The 18100-nt window shown below is 48.7% G+C and overlaps 1 protein-coding gene across 2 annotated transcripts in view; it reads right to left on the reverse strand.

Moving 5' to 3' along the window:
- The window catches only part of LOC112432677 (uncharacterized), a 41161-nt gene extending 23995 nt beyond the window's left edge, over positions 1 to 17166 (reverse strand). For both annotated transcript variants that reach the window (XM_076873546.1, XM_076873547.1), the window contains exons 1-5: positions 16309 to 17166; positions 14330 to 14530; positions 12200 to 12400; positions 7804 to 8004; positions 1232 to 1432 (exon numbers count right to left, since the gene is read on the reverse strand). In XM_076873546.1, the coding sequence (XP_076729661.1) occupies positions 1232 to 1432; positions 7804 to 8004; positions 12200 to 12400; positions 14330 to 14530; positions 16309 to 16515 (1011 nt within the window). In that variant the 5' untranslated portion in view covers positions 16516 to 17166. The remainder of the gene's footprint in view (positions 1 to 1231; positions 1433 to 7803; positions 8005 to 12199; positions 12401 to 14329; positions 14531 to 16308) is intronic.
- Positions 17167 to 18100: the final 934 nt, after the last annotated feature.

Below are 18100 nucleotides of genomic sequence, written 5' to 3' on the forward strand. Positions count from 1 at the left end.
ACACACACACACACACACACACACACACACACACACACACACACACACAGAAGCTGGTCAAGTGCTGTGCAACTGGGATTGCACCTGTCGTCCACAGGAGGGCGCCTAGCTGGGAAGTCCAGTACATTCCATATTAAAGTTGTTGCAAGTGCATTTTTTGTGTAAAAGACAGACACACACACACACACACACACACACACACACAGTAAGGTCTGAAGTGCAAAATTTGAATTACATTCCTTTGTATCTCTCCCTCTCTCTCTCTCTCTCTCTCTCTCTGTCTCTCTCTCTCTCTCTCTGTCAACACACACACACACACACACACTCACACACACCAAAGCACACAGACAGAAGCTGGTCACAACTGCTGTGCAACTGGGATTGAACCAGGGGGGCTCCCTCTGCTGGCTCAATGCGGTACAAAGTGTCAGAAGCTGTTAGATATCTGCTTTTGACAATCAATTGCACCTGTCATCCACAGGAGGGCGCCTAGCTGGGAAGTCCAGTACATTCCATATTAAAGTTGTTGCAAGTGCATTTTTTGTGTAAAAGACAGACACACACACACACACACACACACACACACACTGTAAGGTCTGAAGTGCAAAATTTGAATTACATTCCTTTGTATCTCTCCCTCTCTCTCTCTCTCTCTCTGTCTCTCTCTCTCTCTCTCTCTCTCTGTCAACACACACACACACACACACACACACACACACACACACACACACACACACACACACACACACACACTGTAAGGTCTGAAGTGCAAAATTTGAATTACATTCCTTTGTATCTCTCCCTCTCTCTCTCTCTCTCTGTCTCTCTCTCTCTCTCTCTGTCAACACACACACACACACACACACGCACACACACACGCTCAATGGAATATAAAATAAAGACCGGGGCAGTTCTCTCACTGGAGTCTCTTAGAGTGGAGGCTGCCCTTGCTAGCAAGAAGTTCTGTGTGTTTCTCTTCTCTGAGTCTTTACTGAAGAAGTGTTTTATAACATTTTCCTTAACAACTGACATGTGTTTTTTGTGTAAAAGAGAGAGACACACACACACACACACACACACACACACACACACACACACACACACACACACACACACACACTCACACTCAGCGGCTCAGAGATGAGGGAAAAACAACAGAAATCAGGATAGATTTTAATGTCAGGAGATGCCCTGTGATGCTGGGGCCATTGTGTAAGATTGGAATGTGTACCAGTGGCTGGTGGGTGGTCCTTGAAGGTCCCGGGAGGAGGCGGCGAGGAGGCAGCGGGTGGCTGGGCTTGAGCTGTGGATCAGGGACGTCATTTATTCTGCGTGGTGCTGCGTGTGCCCTGTGCAGCTTGGATGTCTGCCGCTGACGCTCTGTGGTTCCTGTTCTGCTGATCTCCTGGTCCACACACGGCTTCAGGGTGTACTGTACAAGGGGAGAAGAAATGCATCATTGGTTACCAAAATAAAACAGTGTCTTTCTGCCTGTGTCATTCTGTTTGGTTTCTTTGAGCGTTTGTTTCTTAAATACACAGCAAGTGTCACTCTCTCTCTCTCTCTGTCACACACACACACACACACACACACACACACACACACACACACACACACACACACACACACACAGTGAGGTCTGCAGTTCAAAATTTGAATCTCAGAGCTTGGTGTTTTTGTCTCCCTCCAGTGGACAAATGCAGGTATGATGAGGGTTGGTTAGGTTAGGGGGTAATAGCCAGAGCTTGACGGAATAAAATGGAATAACTGGGAAAGTAAGTGTCGTAGAGGGATGAAAGTGGTGTCTACGGGGGGGTTTCGGGGTGCTCCGGACACCCTGGTGAAGACCCCATGTCGATAGCACCAACGGTTCTGGACTTGGTGTAAATGGGTCCAAATTTGACGGAATAAAAAGGTCAAAGTGGCAGATAGGAGTGTCCGATCGGGCCGATTCCACCACCACTGTACTCAGCAGGCCCTGCCGGGTCGTTCGACACGCAGCATGGCAGGGATCGGTGACATAACATGTAGCAGTTTCCCTTCACAGAAGCGTCTGCAGCAGGTGGGTGGAGGAGGAGGCAGCAGAACCAGGCCTTTGGAGCACTGTGTCATCTCCTGGTCCTGATGCTTTGAATCTCCCTCTCTGTCTGTCTGTCTGTCTGTCTGTCACACACACACACACACACACAGAAGCTGGTCAAGTGCTGTGCAACTGGGATTGCACCTGTCGTCCACAGGAGGGCGCCTAGCTGGGAAGTCCAGTACATTCCATATTAAAGTTGTTGCAAGTGCATTTTTTGTGTAAAAGACAGACACACACACACACACACACACACACACACACACACACACACACACACAGTAAGGTCTGAAGTGCAAAATTTGAATTACATTCCTTTGTATCTCTCCCTCTCTCTCTCTCTCTCTCTCTCTCTCTCTCTCTGTCTCTCTCTCTCTCTCTCTGTCAACACACACACACACACACACACTCACACACACCAAAGCACACAGACAGAAGCTGGTCACAACTGCTGTGCAACTGGGATTGAACCAGGGGGGCTCCCTCTGCTGGCTCAATGCGGTACAAAGTGTCAGAAGCTGTTAGATATCTGCTTTTGACAATCAATTGCACCTGTCATCCACAGGAGGGCGCCTAGCTGGGAAGTCCAGTACATTCCATATTAAAGTTGTTGCAAGTGCATTTTTTGTGTAAAAGACAGACACACACACACACACACACACACACACACACACTGTAAGGTCTGAAGTGCAAAATTTGAATTACATTCCTTTGTATCTCTCCCTCTCTCTCTCTCTCTCTCTCTCTGTCTCTCTCTCTCTCTCTCTCTCTCTGTCAACACACACACACACACACACACACACACACACACACACACACACACACACACACACACACACACACACTGTAAGGTCTGAAGTGCAAAATTTGAATTACATTCCTTTGTATCTCTCCCTCTCTCTCTCTCTCTCTCTCTGTCTCTCTGTCAACACACACACACACACACACACGCACACACACACGCTCAATGGAGTATAAAATAAAGACCGGGGCAGTTCTCTCACTGGAGTCTCTTAGAGTGGAGGCTGCCCTTGCTAGCAAGAAGTTCTGTGTGTTTCTCTTCTCTGAGTCTTTACTGAAGAAGTGTTTTATAACATTTTCCTTAACAACTGACATGTGTTTTTTGTGTAAAAGAGAGAGAGACACACACACACACACACACACACACACACACACACACACTCACACTCAGCGGCTCAGAGATGAGGGAAAAACAACAGAAATCAGGATAGATTTTAATGTCAGGAGATGCCCTGTGATGCTGGGGCCATTGTGTAAGATTGGAATGTGTACCAGTGGCTGGTGGGTGGTCCTTGAAGGTCCCAGGAGGAGGCGGCGAGGAGGCAGCGGGTGGCTGGGCTTCGGCCTTGGCCCAGGAACGTCATTTATTCTGCGTGGTGCCGCGTGTGCCCTGTGCAGCTTCGATGTGTGCGGCTGACGCTCTGTGGTTCCTGTTCCTGTCATAAAAGGCCCTGTACAAGGGGATAAGAAATGCATCATTGGTTACCAAAATAAAACAGTGTCTTTCTGCCTGTGTCATTCTGTTTGGTTTCTTTGAGCGTTTGTTTCTTAAATACACAGCAAGTGTCACTCTCTCTCTCTCTCTCTCTGTCACACACACACACACACACACACACCAAAGCACACACACCAAAGCGCGCACACACACACACACACACACCAAAGCGCGCGCGCACACACACACACACACACACACACACACACAGACACAGACACTGTGAGGTTTGCAGTGCAAAATTTGAATTTTAGTGCATGGTGATTTGTCTCCCTCCAGTGGCCCACGGCAGGTATGATGAGGCTTAAATGATAGGTTATGGGGAAAAAGCCAGGAGAGGATGGGACAAAAGTGGAATAACTGAAAAAGTAAGAGGTGTAGAGGGCTGATGTTGGTGTCTAGGTGGGGGTTTTGGTGGGTGCCGGACGCTGTGGCGAAGAGGCCACGCCGATGGCTTCTTCGGTTCTGGAGATATGGCGAATCGGACCAAAAAGGATGGGACAAAACGGTCCCAGTCGGAGAAAGGAAGGTGCAGAGGGCCTGGGTCCACCACCACTGTACTCAGCAGGCCCTGCCGGGTCGTTCGACACGCAGCATGGCAGGGATCGGTGACATAACATGTAGCAGTTTCCCTTCACAGAAGCGTCTGCAGCAGGTGGGTGGAGGAGGAGGCAGCAGAACCAGGCCTTTGGAGCACTGTGTCATCTCCTGGTCCTGATGCTTTGAATCTCCCTCTCTGTCTGTCTGTCTGTCTGTCTGTCTGTCACACACACACACACACACACAGAAGCTGGTCAAGTGCTGTGCAACTGGGATTGCACCTGTCGTCCACAGGAGGGCGCCTAGCTGGGAAGTCCAGTACATTCCATATTAAAGTTGTTGCAAGTGCATTTTTTGTGTAAAAGACAGACACACACACACACACACACACACACACACACACACACACACACAGTAAGGTCTGAAGTGCAAAATTTGAATTACATTCCTTTGTATCTCTCCCTCTCTCTCTCTCTCTCTCTCTCTCTCTCTCTCTGTCTCTCTCTCTCTCTCTCTGTCAACACACACACACACACACACACTCACACACACCAAAGCACACAGACAGAAGCTGGTCACAACTGCTGTGCAACTGGGATTGAACCAGGGGGGCTCCCTCTGCTGGCTCAATGCGGTACAAAGTGTCAGAAGCTGTTAGATATCTGCTTTTGACAATCAATTGCACCTGTCATCCACAGGAGGGCGCCTAGCTGGGAAGTCCAGTACATTCCATATTAAAGTTGTTGCAAGTGCATTTTTTGTGTAAAAGACAGACACACACACACACACACACACACACACACACACTGTAAGGTCTGAAGTGCAAAATTTGAATTACATTCCTTTGTATCTCTCCCTCTCTCTCTCTCTCTCTCTCTCTGTCTCTCTCTCTCTCTCTCTCTCTCTGTCAACACACACACACACACACACACACACACACACACACACACACACACACACACACACACACACACACACACACACACTGTAAGGTCTGAAGTGCAAAATTTGAATTACATTCCTTTGTATCTCTCCCTCTCTCTCTCTCTCTCTGTCTCTCTCTCTCTCTCTCTGTCAACACACACACACACACACACACACGCACACACACACGCTCAATGGAGTATAAAATAAAGACCGGGGCAGTTCTCTCACTGGAGTCTCTTAGAGTGGAGGCTGCCCTTGCTAGCAAGAAGTTCTGTGTGTTTCTCTTCTCTGAGTCTTTACTGAAGAAGTGTTTTATAACATTTTCCTTAACAACTGACATGTGTTTTTTGTGTAAAAGAGAGAGAGACACACACACACACACACACACACACACACACACACACACTCACACTCAGCGGCTCAGAGATGAGGGAAAAACAACAGAAATCAGGATAGATTTTAATGTCAGGAGATGCCCTGTGATGCTGGGGCCATTGTGTAAGATTGGAATGTGTACCAGTGGCTGGTGGGTGGTCCTTGAAGGTCCCAGGAGGAGGCGGCGAGGAGGCAGCGGGTGGCTGGGCTTCGGCCTTGGCCCAGGAACGTCATTTATTCTGCGTGGTGCCGCGTGTGCCCTGTGCAGCTTCGATGTGTGCGGCTGACGCTCTGTGGTTCCTGTTCCTGTCATAAAAGGCCCTGTACAAGGGGATAAGAAATGCATCATTGGTTACCAAAATAAAACAGTGTCTTTCTGCCTGTGTCATTCTGTTTGGTTTCTTTGAGCGTTTGTTTCTTAAATACACAGCAAGTGTCACTCTCTCTCTCTCTCTCTCTGTCACACACACACACACACACACACACCAAAGCACACACACCAAAGCGCGCACACACACACACACACACACCAAAGCGCGCGCGCACACACACACACACACACACACACACACACAGACACAGACACTGTGAGGTTTGCAGTGCAAAATTTGAATTTTAGTGCATGGTGATTTGTCTCCCTCCAGTGGCCCACGGCAGGTATGATGAGGCTTAAATGATAGGTTATGGGGAAAAAGCCAGGAGAGGATGGGACAAAAGTGGAATAACTGAAAAAGTAAGAGGTGTAGAGGGCTGATGTTGGTGTCTAGGTGGGGGTTTTGGTGGGTGCCGGACGCTGTGGCGAAGAGGCCACGCCGATGGCTTCTTCGGTTCTGGAGATATGGCGAATCGGACCAAAAAGGATGGGACAAAACGGTCCCAGTCGGAGAAAGGAAGGTGCAGAGGGCCTGGGTCCACCACCACTGTACTCAGCAGGCCCTGCCGGGTCGTTCGACACGCAGCATGGCAGGGATCGGTGACATAACATGTAGCAGTTTCCCTTCACAGAAGCGTCTGCAGCAGGTGGGTGGAGGAGGAGGCAGCAGAACCAGGCCTTTGGAGCACTGTGTCATCTCCTGGTCCTGATGCTTTGAATCTCCCTCTCTGTCTGTCTGTCTGTCTGTCTGTCACACACACACACACACACACACACACACACACACACACACACACACACACACACACAGAAGCTGGTCAAGTGCTGTGCAACTGGGATTGCACCTGTCGTCCACAGGAGGGCGCCTAGCTGGGAAGTCCAGTACATTCCATATTAAAGTTGTTGCAAGTGCATTTTTTGTGTAAAAGACAGACACACACACACACACACACACACACACACACACACAGTAAGGTCTGAAGTGCAAAATTTGAATTACATTCCTTTGTATCTCTCCCTCTCTCTCTCTCTCTCTCTCTCTCTGTCTCTCTCTCTCTCTCTCTGTCAACACACACACACACACACACACTCACACACACCAAAGCACACAGACAGAAGCTGGTCACAACTGCTGTGCAACTGGGATTGAACCAGGGGGGCTCCCTCTGCTGGCTCAATGCGGTACAAAGTGTCAGAAGCTGTTAGATATCTGCTTTTGACAATCAATTGCACCTGTCATCCACAGGAGGGCGCCTAGCTGGGAAGTCCAGTACATTCCATATTAAAGTTGTTGCAAGTGCATTTTTTGTGTAAAAGACAGACACACACACACACACACACACACACACACACTGTAAGGTCTGAAGTGCAAAATTTGAATTACATTCCTTTGTATCTCTCCCTCTCTCTCTCTCTCTCTCTCTCTCTCTGTCTCTCTCTCTCTCTCTCTCTCTCTGTCAACACACACACACACACACACACACACACACACACACACACACACACACACACACACTGTAAGGTCTGAAGTGCAAAATTTGAATTACATTCCTTTGTATCTCTCCCTCTCTCTCTCTCTCTCTGTCTCTCTCTCTCTCTCTCTGTCAACACACACACACACACACACACGCACACACACACGCTCAATGGAGTATAAAATAAAGACCGGGGCAGTTCTCTCACTGGAGTCTCTTAGAGTGGAGGCTGCCCTTGCTAGCAAGAAGTTCTGTGTGTTTCTCTTCTCTGAGTCTTTACTGAAGAAGTGTTTTATAACATTTTCCTTAACAACTGACATGTGTTTTTTGTGTAAAAGAGAGAGACACACACACACACACACACACACACACACACACACACACACACACACACACACACACACACTCACACTCAGCGGCTCAGAGATGAGGGAAAAACAACAGAAATCAGGATAGATTTTAATGTCAGGAGATGCCCTGTGATGCTGGGGCCATTGTGTAAGATTGGAATGTGTACCAGTGGCTGGTGGGTGGTCCTTGAAGGTCCCGGGAGGAGGCGGCGAGGAGGCAGCGGGTGGCTGGGCTTGAGCTGTGGATCAGGGACGTCATTTATTCTGCGTGGTGCTGCGTGTGCCCTGTGCAGCTTGGATGTCTGCCGCTGACGCTCTGTGGTTCCTGTTCTGCTGATCTCCTGGTCCACACACGGCTTCAGGGTGTACTGTACAAGGGAAGAAGAAATGCATCATTGGTTACCAAAATAAAACAGTGTCTTTCTGCCTGTGTCATTCTGTTTGGTTTCTTTGAGCGTTTGTTTCTTAAATACACAGCAAGTGTCACTCTCTCTCTCTCTCTGTCACACACACACACACACACACACACACACACACACACACACACACACACACACACACACACACACACACACACACACACTGTGAGGTCTGCAGTTCAAAATTTGAATCTCAGAGCTTGGTGTTTTTGTCTCCCTCCAGTGGACAAATGCAGGTATGATGAGGGTTGGTTAGGTTAGGGGGTAATAGCCAGAGCTTGACGGAATAAAATGGAATAACTGGGAAAGTAAGTGTCGTAGAGGGATGAAAGTGGTGTCTACGGGGGGGTTTCGGGGTGCTCCGGACACCCTGGTGAAGACCCCATGTCGATAGCACCAACGGTTCTGGACTTGGTGTAAATGGGTCCAAATTTGACGGAATAAAAAGGTCAAAGTGGCAGATAGGAGTGTCCGATCGGGCCGATTCCACCACCACTGTACTCAGCAGGCCCTGCCGGGTCGTTCGACACGCAGCATGGCAGGGATCGGTGACATAACATGTAGCAGTTTCCCTTCACAGAAGCGTCTGCAGCAGGTGGGTGGAGGAGGAGGCAGCAGAACCAGGCCTTTGGAGCACTGTGTCATCTCCTGGTCCTGATGCTTTGAATCTCCCTCTCTGTCTGTCTGTCTGTCTGTCTGTCACACACACACACACACACACAGAAGCTGGTCAAGTGCTGTGCAACTGGGATTGCACCTGTCGTCCACAGGAGGGCGCCTAGCTGGGAAGTCCAGTACATTCCATATTAAAGTTGTTGCAAGTGCATTTTTTGTGTAAAAGACAGACACACACACACACACACACACACACACACACACACACACACACAGTAAGGTCTGAAGTGCAAAATTTGAATTACATTCCTTTGTATCTCTCCCTCTCTCTCTCTCTCTCTCTCTCTCTCTCTCTCTGTCTCTCTCTCTCTCTCTCTGTCAACACACACACACACACACACACTCACACACACCAAAGCACACAGACAGAAGCTGGTCACAACTGCTGTGCAACTGGGATTGAACCAGGGGGGCTCCCTCTGCTGGCTCAATGCGGTACAAAGTGTCAGAAGCTGTTAGATATCTGCTTTTGACAATCAATTGCACCTGTCATCCACAGGAGGGCGCCTAGCTGGGAAGTCCAGTACATTCCATATTAAAGTTGTTGCAAGTGCATTTTTTGTGTAAAAGACAGACACACACACACACACACACACACACACACACACTGTAAGGTCTGAAGTGCAAAATTTGAATTACATTCCTTTGTATCTCTCCCTCTCTCTCTCTCTCTCTCTCTCTGTCTCTCTCTCTCTCTCTCTCTCTCTGTCAACACACACACACACACACACACACACACACACACACACACACACACACACACACACACACACACACACACACACTGTAAGGTCTGAAGTGCAAAATTTGAATTACATTCCTTTGTATCTCTCCCTCTCTCTCTCTCTCTCTGTCTCTCTCTCTCTCTCTCTGTCAACACACACACACACACACACACACGCACACACACACGCTCAATGGAGTATAAAATAAAGACCGGGGCAGTTCTCTCACTGGAGTCTCTTAGAGTGGAGGCTGCCCTTGCTAGCAAGAAGTTCTGTGTGTTTCTCTTCTCTGAGTCTTTACTGAAGAAGTGTTTTATAACATTTTCCTTAACAACTGACATGTGTTTTTTGTGTAAAAGAGAGAGAGACACACACACACACACACACACCACACACACACACACACACACACACACACACACTCACACTCAGCGGCTCAGAGATGAGGGAAAAACAACAGAAATCAGGATAGATTTTAATGTCAGGAGATGCCCTGTGATGCTGGGGCCATTGTGTAAGATTGGAATGTGTACCAGTGGCTGGTGGGTGGTCCTTGAAGGTCCCAGGAGGAGGCGGCGAGGAGGCAGCGGGTGGCTGGGCTTCGGCCTTGGCCCAGGAACGTCATTTATTCTGCGTGGTGCCGCGTGTGCCCTGTGCAGCTTCGATGTGTGCGGCTGACGCTCTGTGGTTCCTGTTCCTGTCATAAAAGGCCCTGTACAAGGGGATAAGAAATGCATCATTGGTTACCAAAATAAAACAGTGTCTTTCTGCCTGTGTCATTCTGTTTGGTTTCTTTGAGCGTTTGTTTCTTAAATACACAGCAAGTGTCACTCTCTCTCTCTCTCTCTCTGTCACACACACACACACACACACACACCAAAGCACACACACCAAAGCGCGCACACACACACACACACACACCAAAGCGCGCGCACACACACACACACACACACACACACACAGACACAGACACTGTGAGGTTTGCAGTGCAAAATTTGAATTTTAGTGCATGGTGATTTGTCTCCCTCCAGTGGCCCACGGCAGGTATGATGAGGCTTAAATGATAGGTTATGGGGAAAAAGCCAGGAGAGGATGGGACAAAAGTGGAATAACTGAAAAAGTAAGAGGTGTAGAGGGCTGATGTTGGTGTCTAGGTGGGGGTTTTGGTGGGTGCCGGACGCTGTGGCGAAGAGGCCACGCCGATGGCTTCTTCGGTTCTGGAGATATGGCGAATCGGACCAAAAAGGATGGGACAAAACGGTCCCAGTCGGAGAAAGGAAGGTGCAGAGGGCCTGGGTCCACCACCACTGTACTCAGCAGGCCCTGCCGGGTCGTTCGACACGCAGCATGGCAGGGATCGGTGACATAACATGTAGCAGTTTCCCTTCACAGAAGCGTCTGCAGCAGGTGGGTGGAGGAGGAGGCAGCAGAACCAGGCCTTTGGAGCACTGTGTCATCTCCTGGTCCTGATGCTTTGAATCTCCCTCTCTGTCTGTCTGTCTGTCTGTCTGTCACACACACACACACACACACACACACACACACACACACACACACACACACACACACAGAAGCTGGTCAAGTGCTGTGCAACTGGGATTGCACCTGTCGTCCACAGGAGGGCGCCTAGCTGGGAAGTCCAGTACATTCCATATTAAAGTTGTTGCAAGTGCATTTTTTGTGTAAAAGACAGACACACACACACACACACACACACACACACACAGTAAGGTCTGAAGTGCAAAATTTGAATTACATTCCTTTGTATCTCTCCCTCTCTCTCTCTCTCTCTCTCTCTCTGTCTCTCTCTCTCTCTCTCTGTCAACACACACACACACACACACACTCACACACACCAAAGCACACAGACAGAAGCTGGTCACAACTGCTGTGCAACTGGGATTGAACCAGGGGGGCTCCCTCTGCTGGCTCAATGCGGTACAAAGTGTCAGAAGCTGTTAGATATCTGCTTTTGACAATCAATTGCACCTGTCATCCACAGGAGGGCGCCTAGCTGGGAAGTCCAGTACATTCCATATTAAAGTTGTTGCAAGTGCATTTTTTGTGTAAAAGACAGACACACACACACACACACACACACACACACACTGTAAGGTCTGAAGTGCAAAATTTGAATTACATTCCTTTGTATCTCTCCCTCTCTCTCTCTCTCTCTCTGTCTCTCTCTCTCTCTCTCTCTCTCTGTCAACACACACACACACACACACACACACACACACACACACACACACACACACACACACACACACTGTAAGGTCTGAAGTGCAAAATTTGAATTACATTCCTTTGTATCTCTCCCTCTCTCTCTCTCTCTCTGTCTCTCTCTCTCTCTCTCTGTCAACACACACACACACACACACACGCACACACACACGCTCAATGGAATATAAAATAAAGACCGGGGCAGTTCTCTCACTGGAGTCTCTTAGAGTGGAGGCTGCCCTTGCTAGCAAGAAGTTCTGTGTGTTTCTCTTCTCTGAGTCTTTACTGAAGAAGTGTTTTATAACATTTTCCTTAACAACTGACATGTGTTTTTTGTGTAAAAGAGAGAGACACACACACACACACACACACACACACACACACACACACACACACACACACACACACACTCACACTCAGCGGCTCAGAGATGAGGGAAAAACAACAGAAATCAGGATAGATTTTAATGTCAGGAGATGCCCTGTGATGCTGGGGCCATTGTGTAAGATTGGAATGTGTACCAGTGGCTGGTGGGTGGTCCTTGAAGGTCCCGGGAGGAGGCGGCGAGGAGGCAGCGGGTGGCTGGGCTTGAGCTGTGGATCAGGGACGTCATTTATTCTGCGTGGTGCTGCGTGTGCCCTGTGCAGCTTGGATGTCTGCCGCTGACGCTCTGTGGTTCCTGTTCTGCTGATCTCCTGGTCCACACACGGCTTCAGGGTGTACTGTACAAGGGGAGAAGAAATGCATCATTGGTTACCAAAATAAAACAGTGTCTTTCTGCCTGTGTCATTCTGTTTGGTTTCTTTGAGCGTTTGTTTCTTAAATACACAGCAAGTGTCACTCTCTCTCTCTCTCTGTCACACACACACACACACACACACACACACACACACACACACACACACACACACACACACACACACACACAGTGAGGTCTGCAGTTCAAAATTTGAATCTCAGAGCTTGGTGTTTTTGTCTCCCTCCAGTGGACAAATGCAGGTATGATGAGGGTTGGTTAGGTTAGGGGGTAATAGCCAGAGCTTGACGGAATAAAATGGAATAACTGGGAAAGTAAGTGTCGTAGAGGGATGAAAGTGGTGTCTACGGGGGGGTTTCGGGGTGCTCCGGACACCCTGGTGAAGACCCCATGTCGATAGCACCAACGGTTCTGGACTTGGTGTAAATGGGTCCAAATTTGACGGAATAAAAAGGTCAAAGTGGCAGATAGGAGTGTCCGATCGGGCCGATTCCACCACCACTGTACTCAGCAGGCCCTGCCGGGTCGTTCGACACGCAGCATGGCAGGGATCGGTGACATAACATGTAGCAGTTTCCCTTCACAGAAGCGTCTGCAGCAGGTGGGTGGAGGAGGAGGCAGCAGAACCAGGCCTTTGGAGCACTGTGTCATCTCCTGGTCCTGATGCTTTGAATCTCCCTCTCTGTCTGTCTGTCTGTCTGTCTGTCACACACACACACACACACACAGAAGCTGGTCAAGTGCTGTGCAACTGGGATTGCACCTGTCGTCCACAGGAGGGCGCCTAGCTGGGAAGTCCAGTACATTCCATATTAAAGTTGTTGCAAGTGCATTTTTTGTGTAAAAGACAGACACACACACACACACACACACACACACACACACACACACACACAGTAAGGTCTGAAGTGCAAAATTTGAATTACATTCCTTTGTATCTCTCCCTCTCTCTCTCTCTCTCTCTCTCTCTCTCTCTCTGTCTCTCTCTCTCTCTCTCTGTCAACACACACACACACACACACACTCACACACACCAAAGCACACAGACAGAAGCTGGTCACAACTGCTGTGCAACTGGGATTGAACCAGGGGGGCTCCCTCTGCTGGCTCAATGCGGTACAAAGTGTCAGAAGCTGTTAGATATCTGCTTTTGACAATCAATTGCACCTGTCATCCACAGGAGGGCGCCTAGCTGGGAAGTCCAGTACATTCCATATTAAAGTTGTTGCAAGTGCATTTTTTGTGTAAAAGACAGACACACACACACACACACACACACACACACACACTGTAAGGTCTGAAGTGCAAAATTTGAATTACATTCCTTTGTATCTCTCCCTCTCTCTCTCTCTCTCTCTCTCTGTCTCTCTCTCTCTCTCTCTCTCTCTGTCAACACACACACACACACACACACACACACACACACACACACACACACACACACACACTGTAAGGTCTGAAGTGCAAAATTTGAATTACATTCCTTTGTATCTCTCCCTCTCTCTCTCTCTCTCTCTCTGTCTCTCTGTCAACACACACACACACACACACACGCACACACACACGCTCAATGGAGTATAAAATAAAGACCGGGGCAGTTCTCTCACTGGAGTCTCTTAGAGTGGAGGCTGCCCTTGCTAGCAAGAAGTTCTGTGTGTTTCTCTTCTCTGAGTCTTTACTGAAGAAGTGTTTTATAACATTTTCCTTAACAACTGACATGTGTTTTTTGTGTAAAAGAGAGAGAGACACACACACACACACACACACACACACACACACACACTCACACTCAGCGGCTCAGAGATGAGGGAAAAACAACAGAAATCAGGATAGATTTTAATGTCAGGAGATGCCCTGTGATGCTGGGGCCATTGTGTAAGATTGGAATGTGTACCAGTGGCTGGTGGGTGGTCCTTGAAGGTCCCAGGAGGAGGCGGCGAGGAGGCAGCGGGTGGCTGGGCTTGAGCTGTGGATCAGGGACGTCATTTATTCTGCGTGGTGCTGCGTGTGCCCTGTGCAGCTTGGATGTCTGCCGCTGACGCTCTGTGGTTCCTGTTCTGCTGATCTCCTGGTCCACACACGGCTTCAGGGTGTACTGTACAAGGGAAGAAGAAATGCATCATTGGTTACCAAAATAAAACAGTGTCTTTCTGCCTGTGTCATTCTGTTTGGTTTCTTTGAGCGTTTGTTTCTTAAATACACAGCAAGTGTCACTCTCTCTCTCTCTCTGTCACACACACACACACACACACACACACACACACACACACACACACACACACACACTGTGAGGTCTGCAGTTCAAAATTTGAATCTCAGAGCTTGGTGTTTTTGTCTCCCTCCAGTGGACAAATGCAGGTATGATGAGGGTTGGTTAGGTTAGGGGGTAATAGCCAGAGCTTGACGGAATAAAATGGAATAACTGGGAAAGTAAGTGTCGTAGAGGGATGAAAGTGGTGTCTACGGGGGGGTTTCGGGGTGCTCCGGACACCCTGGTGAAGACCCCATGTCGATAGCACCAACGGTTCTGGACTTGGTGTAAATGGGTCCAAATTTGACGGAATAAAAAGGTCAAAGTGGCAGATAGGAGTGTCCGATCGGGCCGATTCCACCACCACTGTACTCAGCAGGCCCTGCCGGGTCGTTCGACACGCAGCATGGCAGGGATCGGTGACATAACATGTAGCAGTTTCCCTTCACAGAAGCGTCTGCAGCAGGTGGGTGGAGGAGGAGGCAGCAGAACCAGGCCTTTGGAGCACTGTGTCATCTCCTGGTCCTGATGCTTTGAATCTCCCTCTCTGTCTGTCTGTCTGTCTGTCTGTCACACACACACACACACACACAGAAGCTGGTCAAGTGCTGTGCAACTGGGATTGCACCTGTCGTCCACAGGAGGGCGCCTAGCTGGGAAGTCCAGTACATTCCATATTAAAGTTGTTGCAAGTGCATTTTTTGTGTAAAAGACAGACACACACACACACACACACACACACACACACACACACACACACAGTAAGGTCTGAAGTGCAAAATTTGAATTACATTCCTTTGTATCTCTCCCTCTCTCTCTCTCTCTCTCTCTCTCTCTCTCTGTCTCTCTCTCTCTCTCTCTGTCAACACACACACACACACACACACTCACACACACCAAAGCACACAGACAGAAGCTGGTCACAACTGCTGTGCAACTGGGATTGAACCAGGGGGGCTCCCTCTGCTGGCTCAATGCGGTACAAAGTGTCAGAAGCTGTTAGATATCTGCTTTTGACAATCAATTGCACCTGTCATCCACAGGAGGGCGCCTAGCTGGGAAGTCCAGTACATTCCATATTAAAGTTGTTGCAAGTGCATTTTTTGTGTAAAAGACAGACACACACACACACACACACACACACACACACACTGTAAGGTCTGAAGTGCAAAATTTGAATTACATTCCTTTGTATCTCTCCCTCTCTCTCTCTCTCTCTGTCTCTCTCTCTCTCTCTCTGTCAACACACACACACACACACACACACGCACACACACACGCTCAATGGAGTATAAAATAAAGACCGGGGCAGTTCTCTCACTGGAGTCTCTTAGAGTGGAGGCTGCCCTTGCTAGCAAGAAGTTCTGTGTGTTTCTCTTCTCTGAGTCTTTACTGAAGAAGTGTTTTATAACATTTTCCTTAACAACTGACATGTGTTTTTTGTGTAAAAGAGAGAGAGACACACACACACACACACACACACACACACACACACACACACACACACACACTCACACTCAGCGGCTCAGAGATGAGGGAAAAACAACAGAAATCAGGATAGATTTTAATGTCAGGAGATGCCCTGTGATGCTGGGGCCATTGTGTAAGATTGGAATGTGTACCAGTGGCTGGTGGGTGGTCCTTGAAGGTCCCAGGAGGAGGCGGCGAGGAGGCAGCGGGTGGCTGGGCTTCGGCCTTGGCCCAGGAACGTCATTTATTCTGCGTGGTGCCGCGTGTGCCCTGTGCAGCTTCGATGTGTGCGGCTGACGCTCTGTGGTTCCTGTTCCTGTCATAAAAGGCCCTGTACAAGGGGATAAGAAATGCATCATTGGTTACCAAAATAAAACAGTGTCTTTCTGCCTGTGTCATTCTGTTTGGTTTCTTTGAGCGTTTGTTTCTTAAATACACAGCAAGTGTCACTCTCTCTCTCTCTCTCTCTGTCACACACACACACACACACACACACCAAAGCACACACACCAAAGCGCGCACACACACACACACACACACCAAAGCGCGCGCACACACACACACACACACACACACACACACACAGACACAGACACTGTGAGGTTTGCAGTGCAAAATTTGAATTTTAGTGCATGGTGATTTGTCTCCCTCCAGTGGCCCACGGCAGGTATGATGAGGCTTAAATGATAGGTTATGGGGAAAAAGCCAGGAGAGGATGGGACAAAAGTGGAATAACTGAAAAAGTAAGAGGTGTAGAGGGCTGATGTTGGTGTCTAGGTGGGGGTTTTGGTGGGTGCCGGACGCTGTGGCGAAGAGGCCACGCCGATGGCTTCTTCGGTTCTGGAGATATGGCGAATCGGACCAAAAAGGATGGGACAAAAGGGTCCCAGTCGGAGAAAGGAAGGTGCAGAGGGCCTGGGTCCACCACCACTGTACTCAGCAGGCCCTGCCGGGTCGTTCGACACGCAGCATGGCAGGGATCGGTGACATAACATGTAGCAGTTTCCCTTCACAGAAGCGTCTGCAGCAGGTGGGTGGAGGAGGAGGCAGCAGAACCAGGCCTTTGGAGCACTGTGTCATAGGGTTAGGGGTTAGGGTTAGGGGTTAGGGTTAGGGTTAGGGGGTTAGGGGGGGTTAGGGGGGGTTAGGGTTAGGGGTTAGGGTTAGGGTTAGGGTAGGGGAATTGATTCCTCCTACGAGGGTAGAAGGAAGGTGCACGGGCCATCCCACGGGAGAACCCCCGATCCCTGTCTGGGTTCTCAAGGAAGGGACGATGGCGTCGCCTTCCGTAGCGGACTACTTGCCACTCGTCCGCCATGACGAGTGGTTTTTAATTTACTATTGTAAATATAAATGAAATAAAACAAACTTGTTTTTAAACAACTAAAAGAGAGCCCAAAGGCTTCAAAAACCCTTAAAATAAAACACCGTAAATTCGGTTCCAAACAACTAAAAGAGAGCCCAAAGGCTTAAAAATCCCTTAAACTAAAATACCGTAAATTCGGTCCCAAACAACGAAAAGAGAGCCCGAAGGCTTAAAAATCCCTTAAAAGAAAACCGTGTATTCGGTTGTTTAGTATAAACAAAAATAAAAAATTCTGCAAACAACCAAAAGAGAGCACCGGGGCTTGAAAATCCCTAAAAACAAAAAAACCGTGTTTTCCGGTTGAAAAAAATCAAACGTGCCTCAGGCAACGTTTCGACCCTAAAAGGTCTTCCTCAGGCCTGTGAGGCACGAAAGAAAATAAAACCAACAAAAATCCAAGCGCTCCAAACAATGGCTGGCTGCTGGAGATGTGCACTGTTTGGCTGTCGAAAGCAGAATGAGCTCTCCCTCCTGCCTGCGCTCCTTTTATATCCTCTGGTCTGTTGTGCGATTTAAACCGTTCGTTTTAAATGTTTTTCCAGTTTCCCTGTGTCCTTTTAAAATTAGGGCTTGACATT

This window comes from Maylandia zebra, linkage group LG14 (genome assembly GCF_041146795.1).
Source record: "Maylandia zebra isolate NMK-2024a linkage group LG14, Mzebra_GT3a, whole genome shotgun sequence".
NCBI lineage: Eukaryota > Metazoa > Chordata > Actinopteri > Cichliformes > Cichlidae > Maylandia > Maylandia zebra.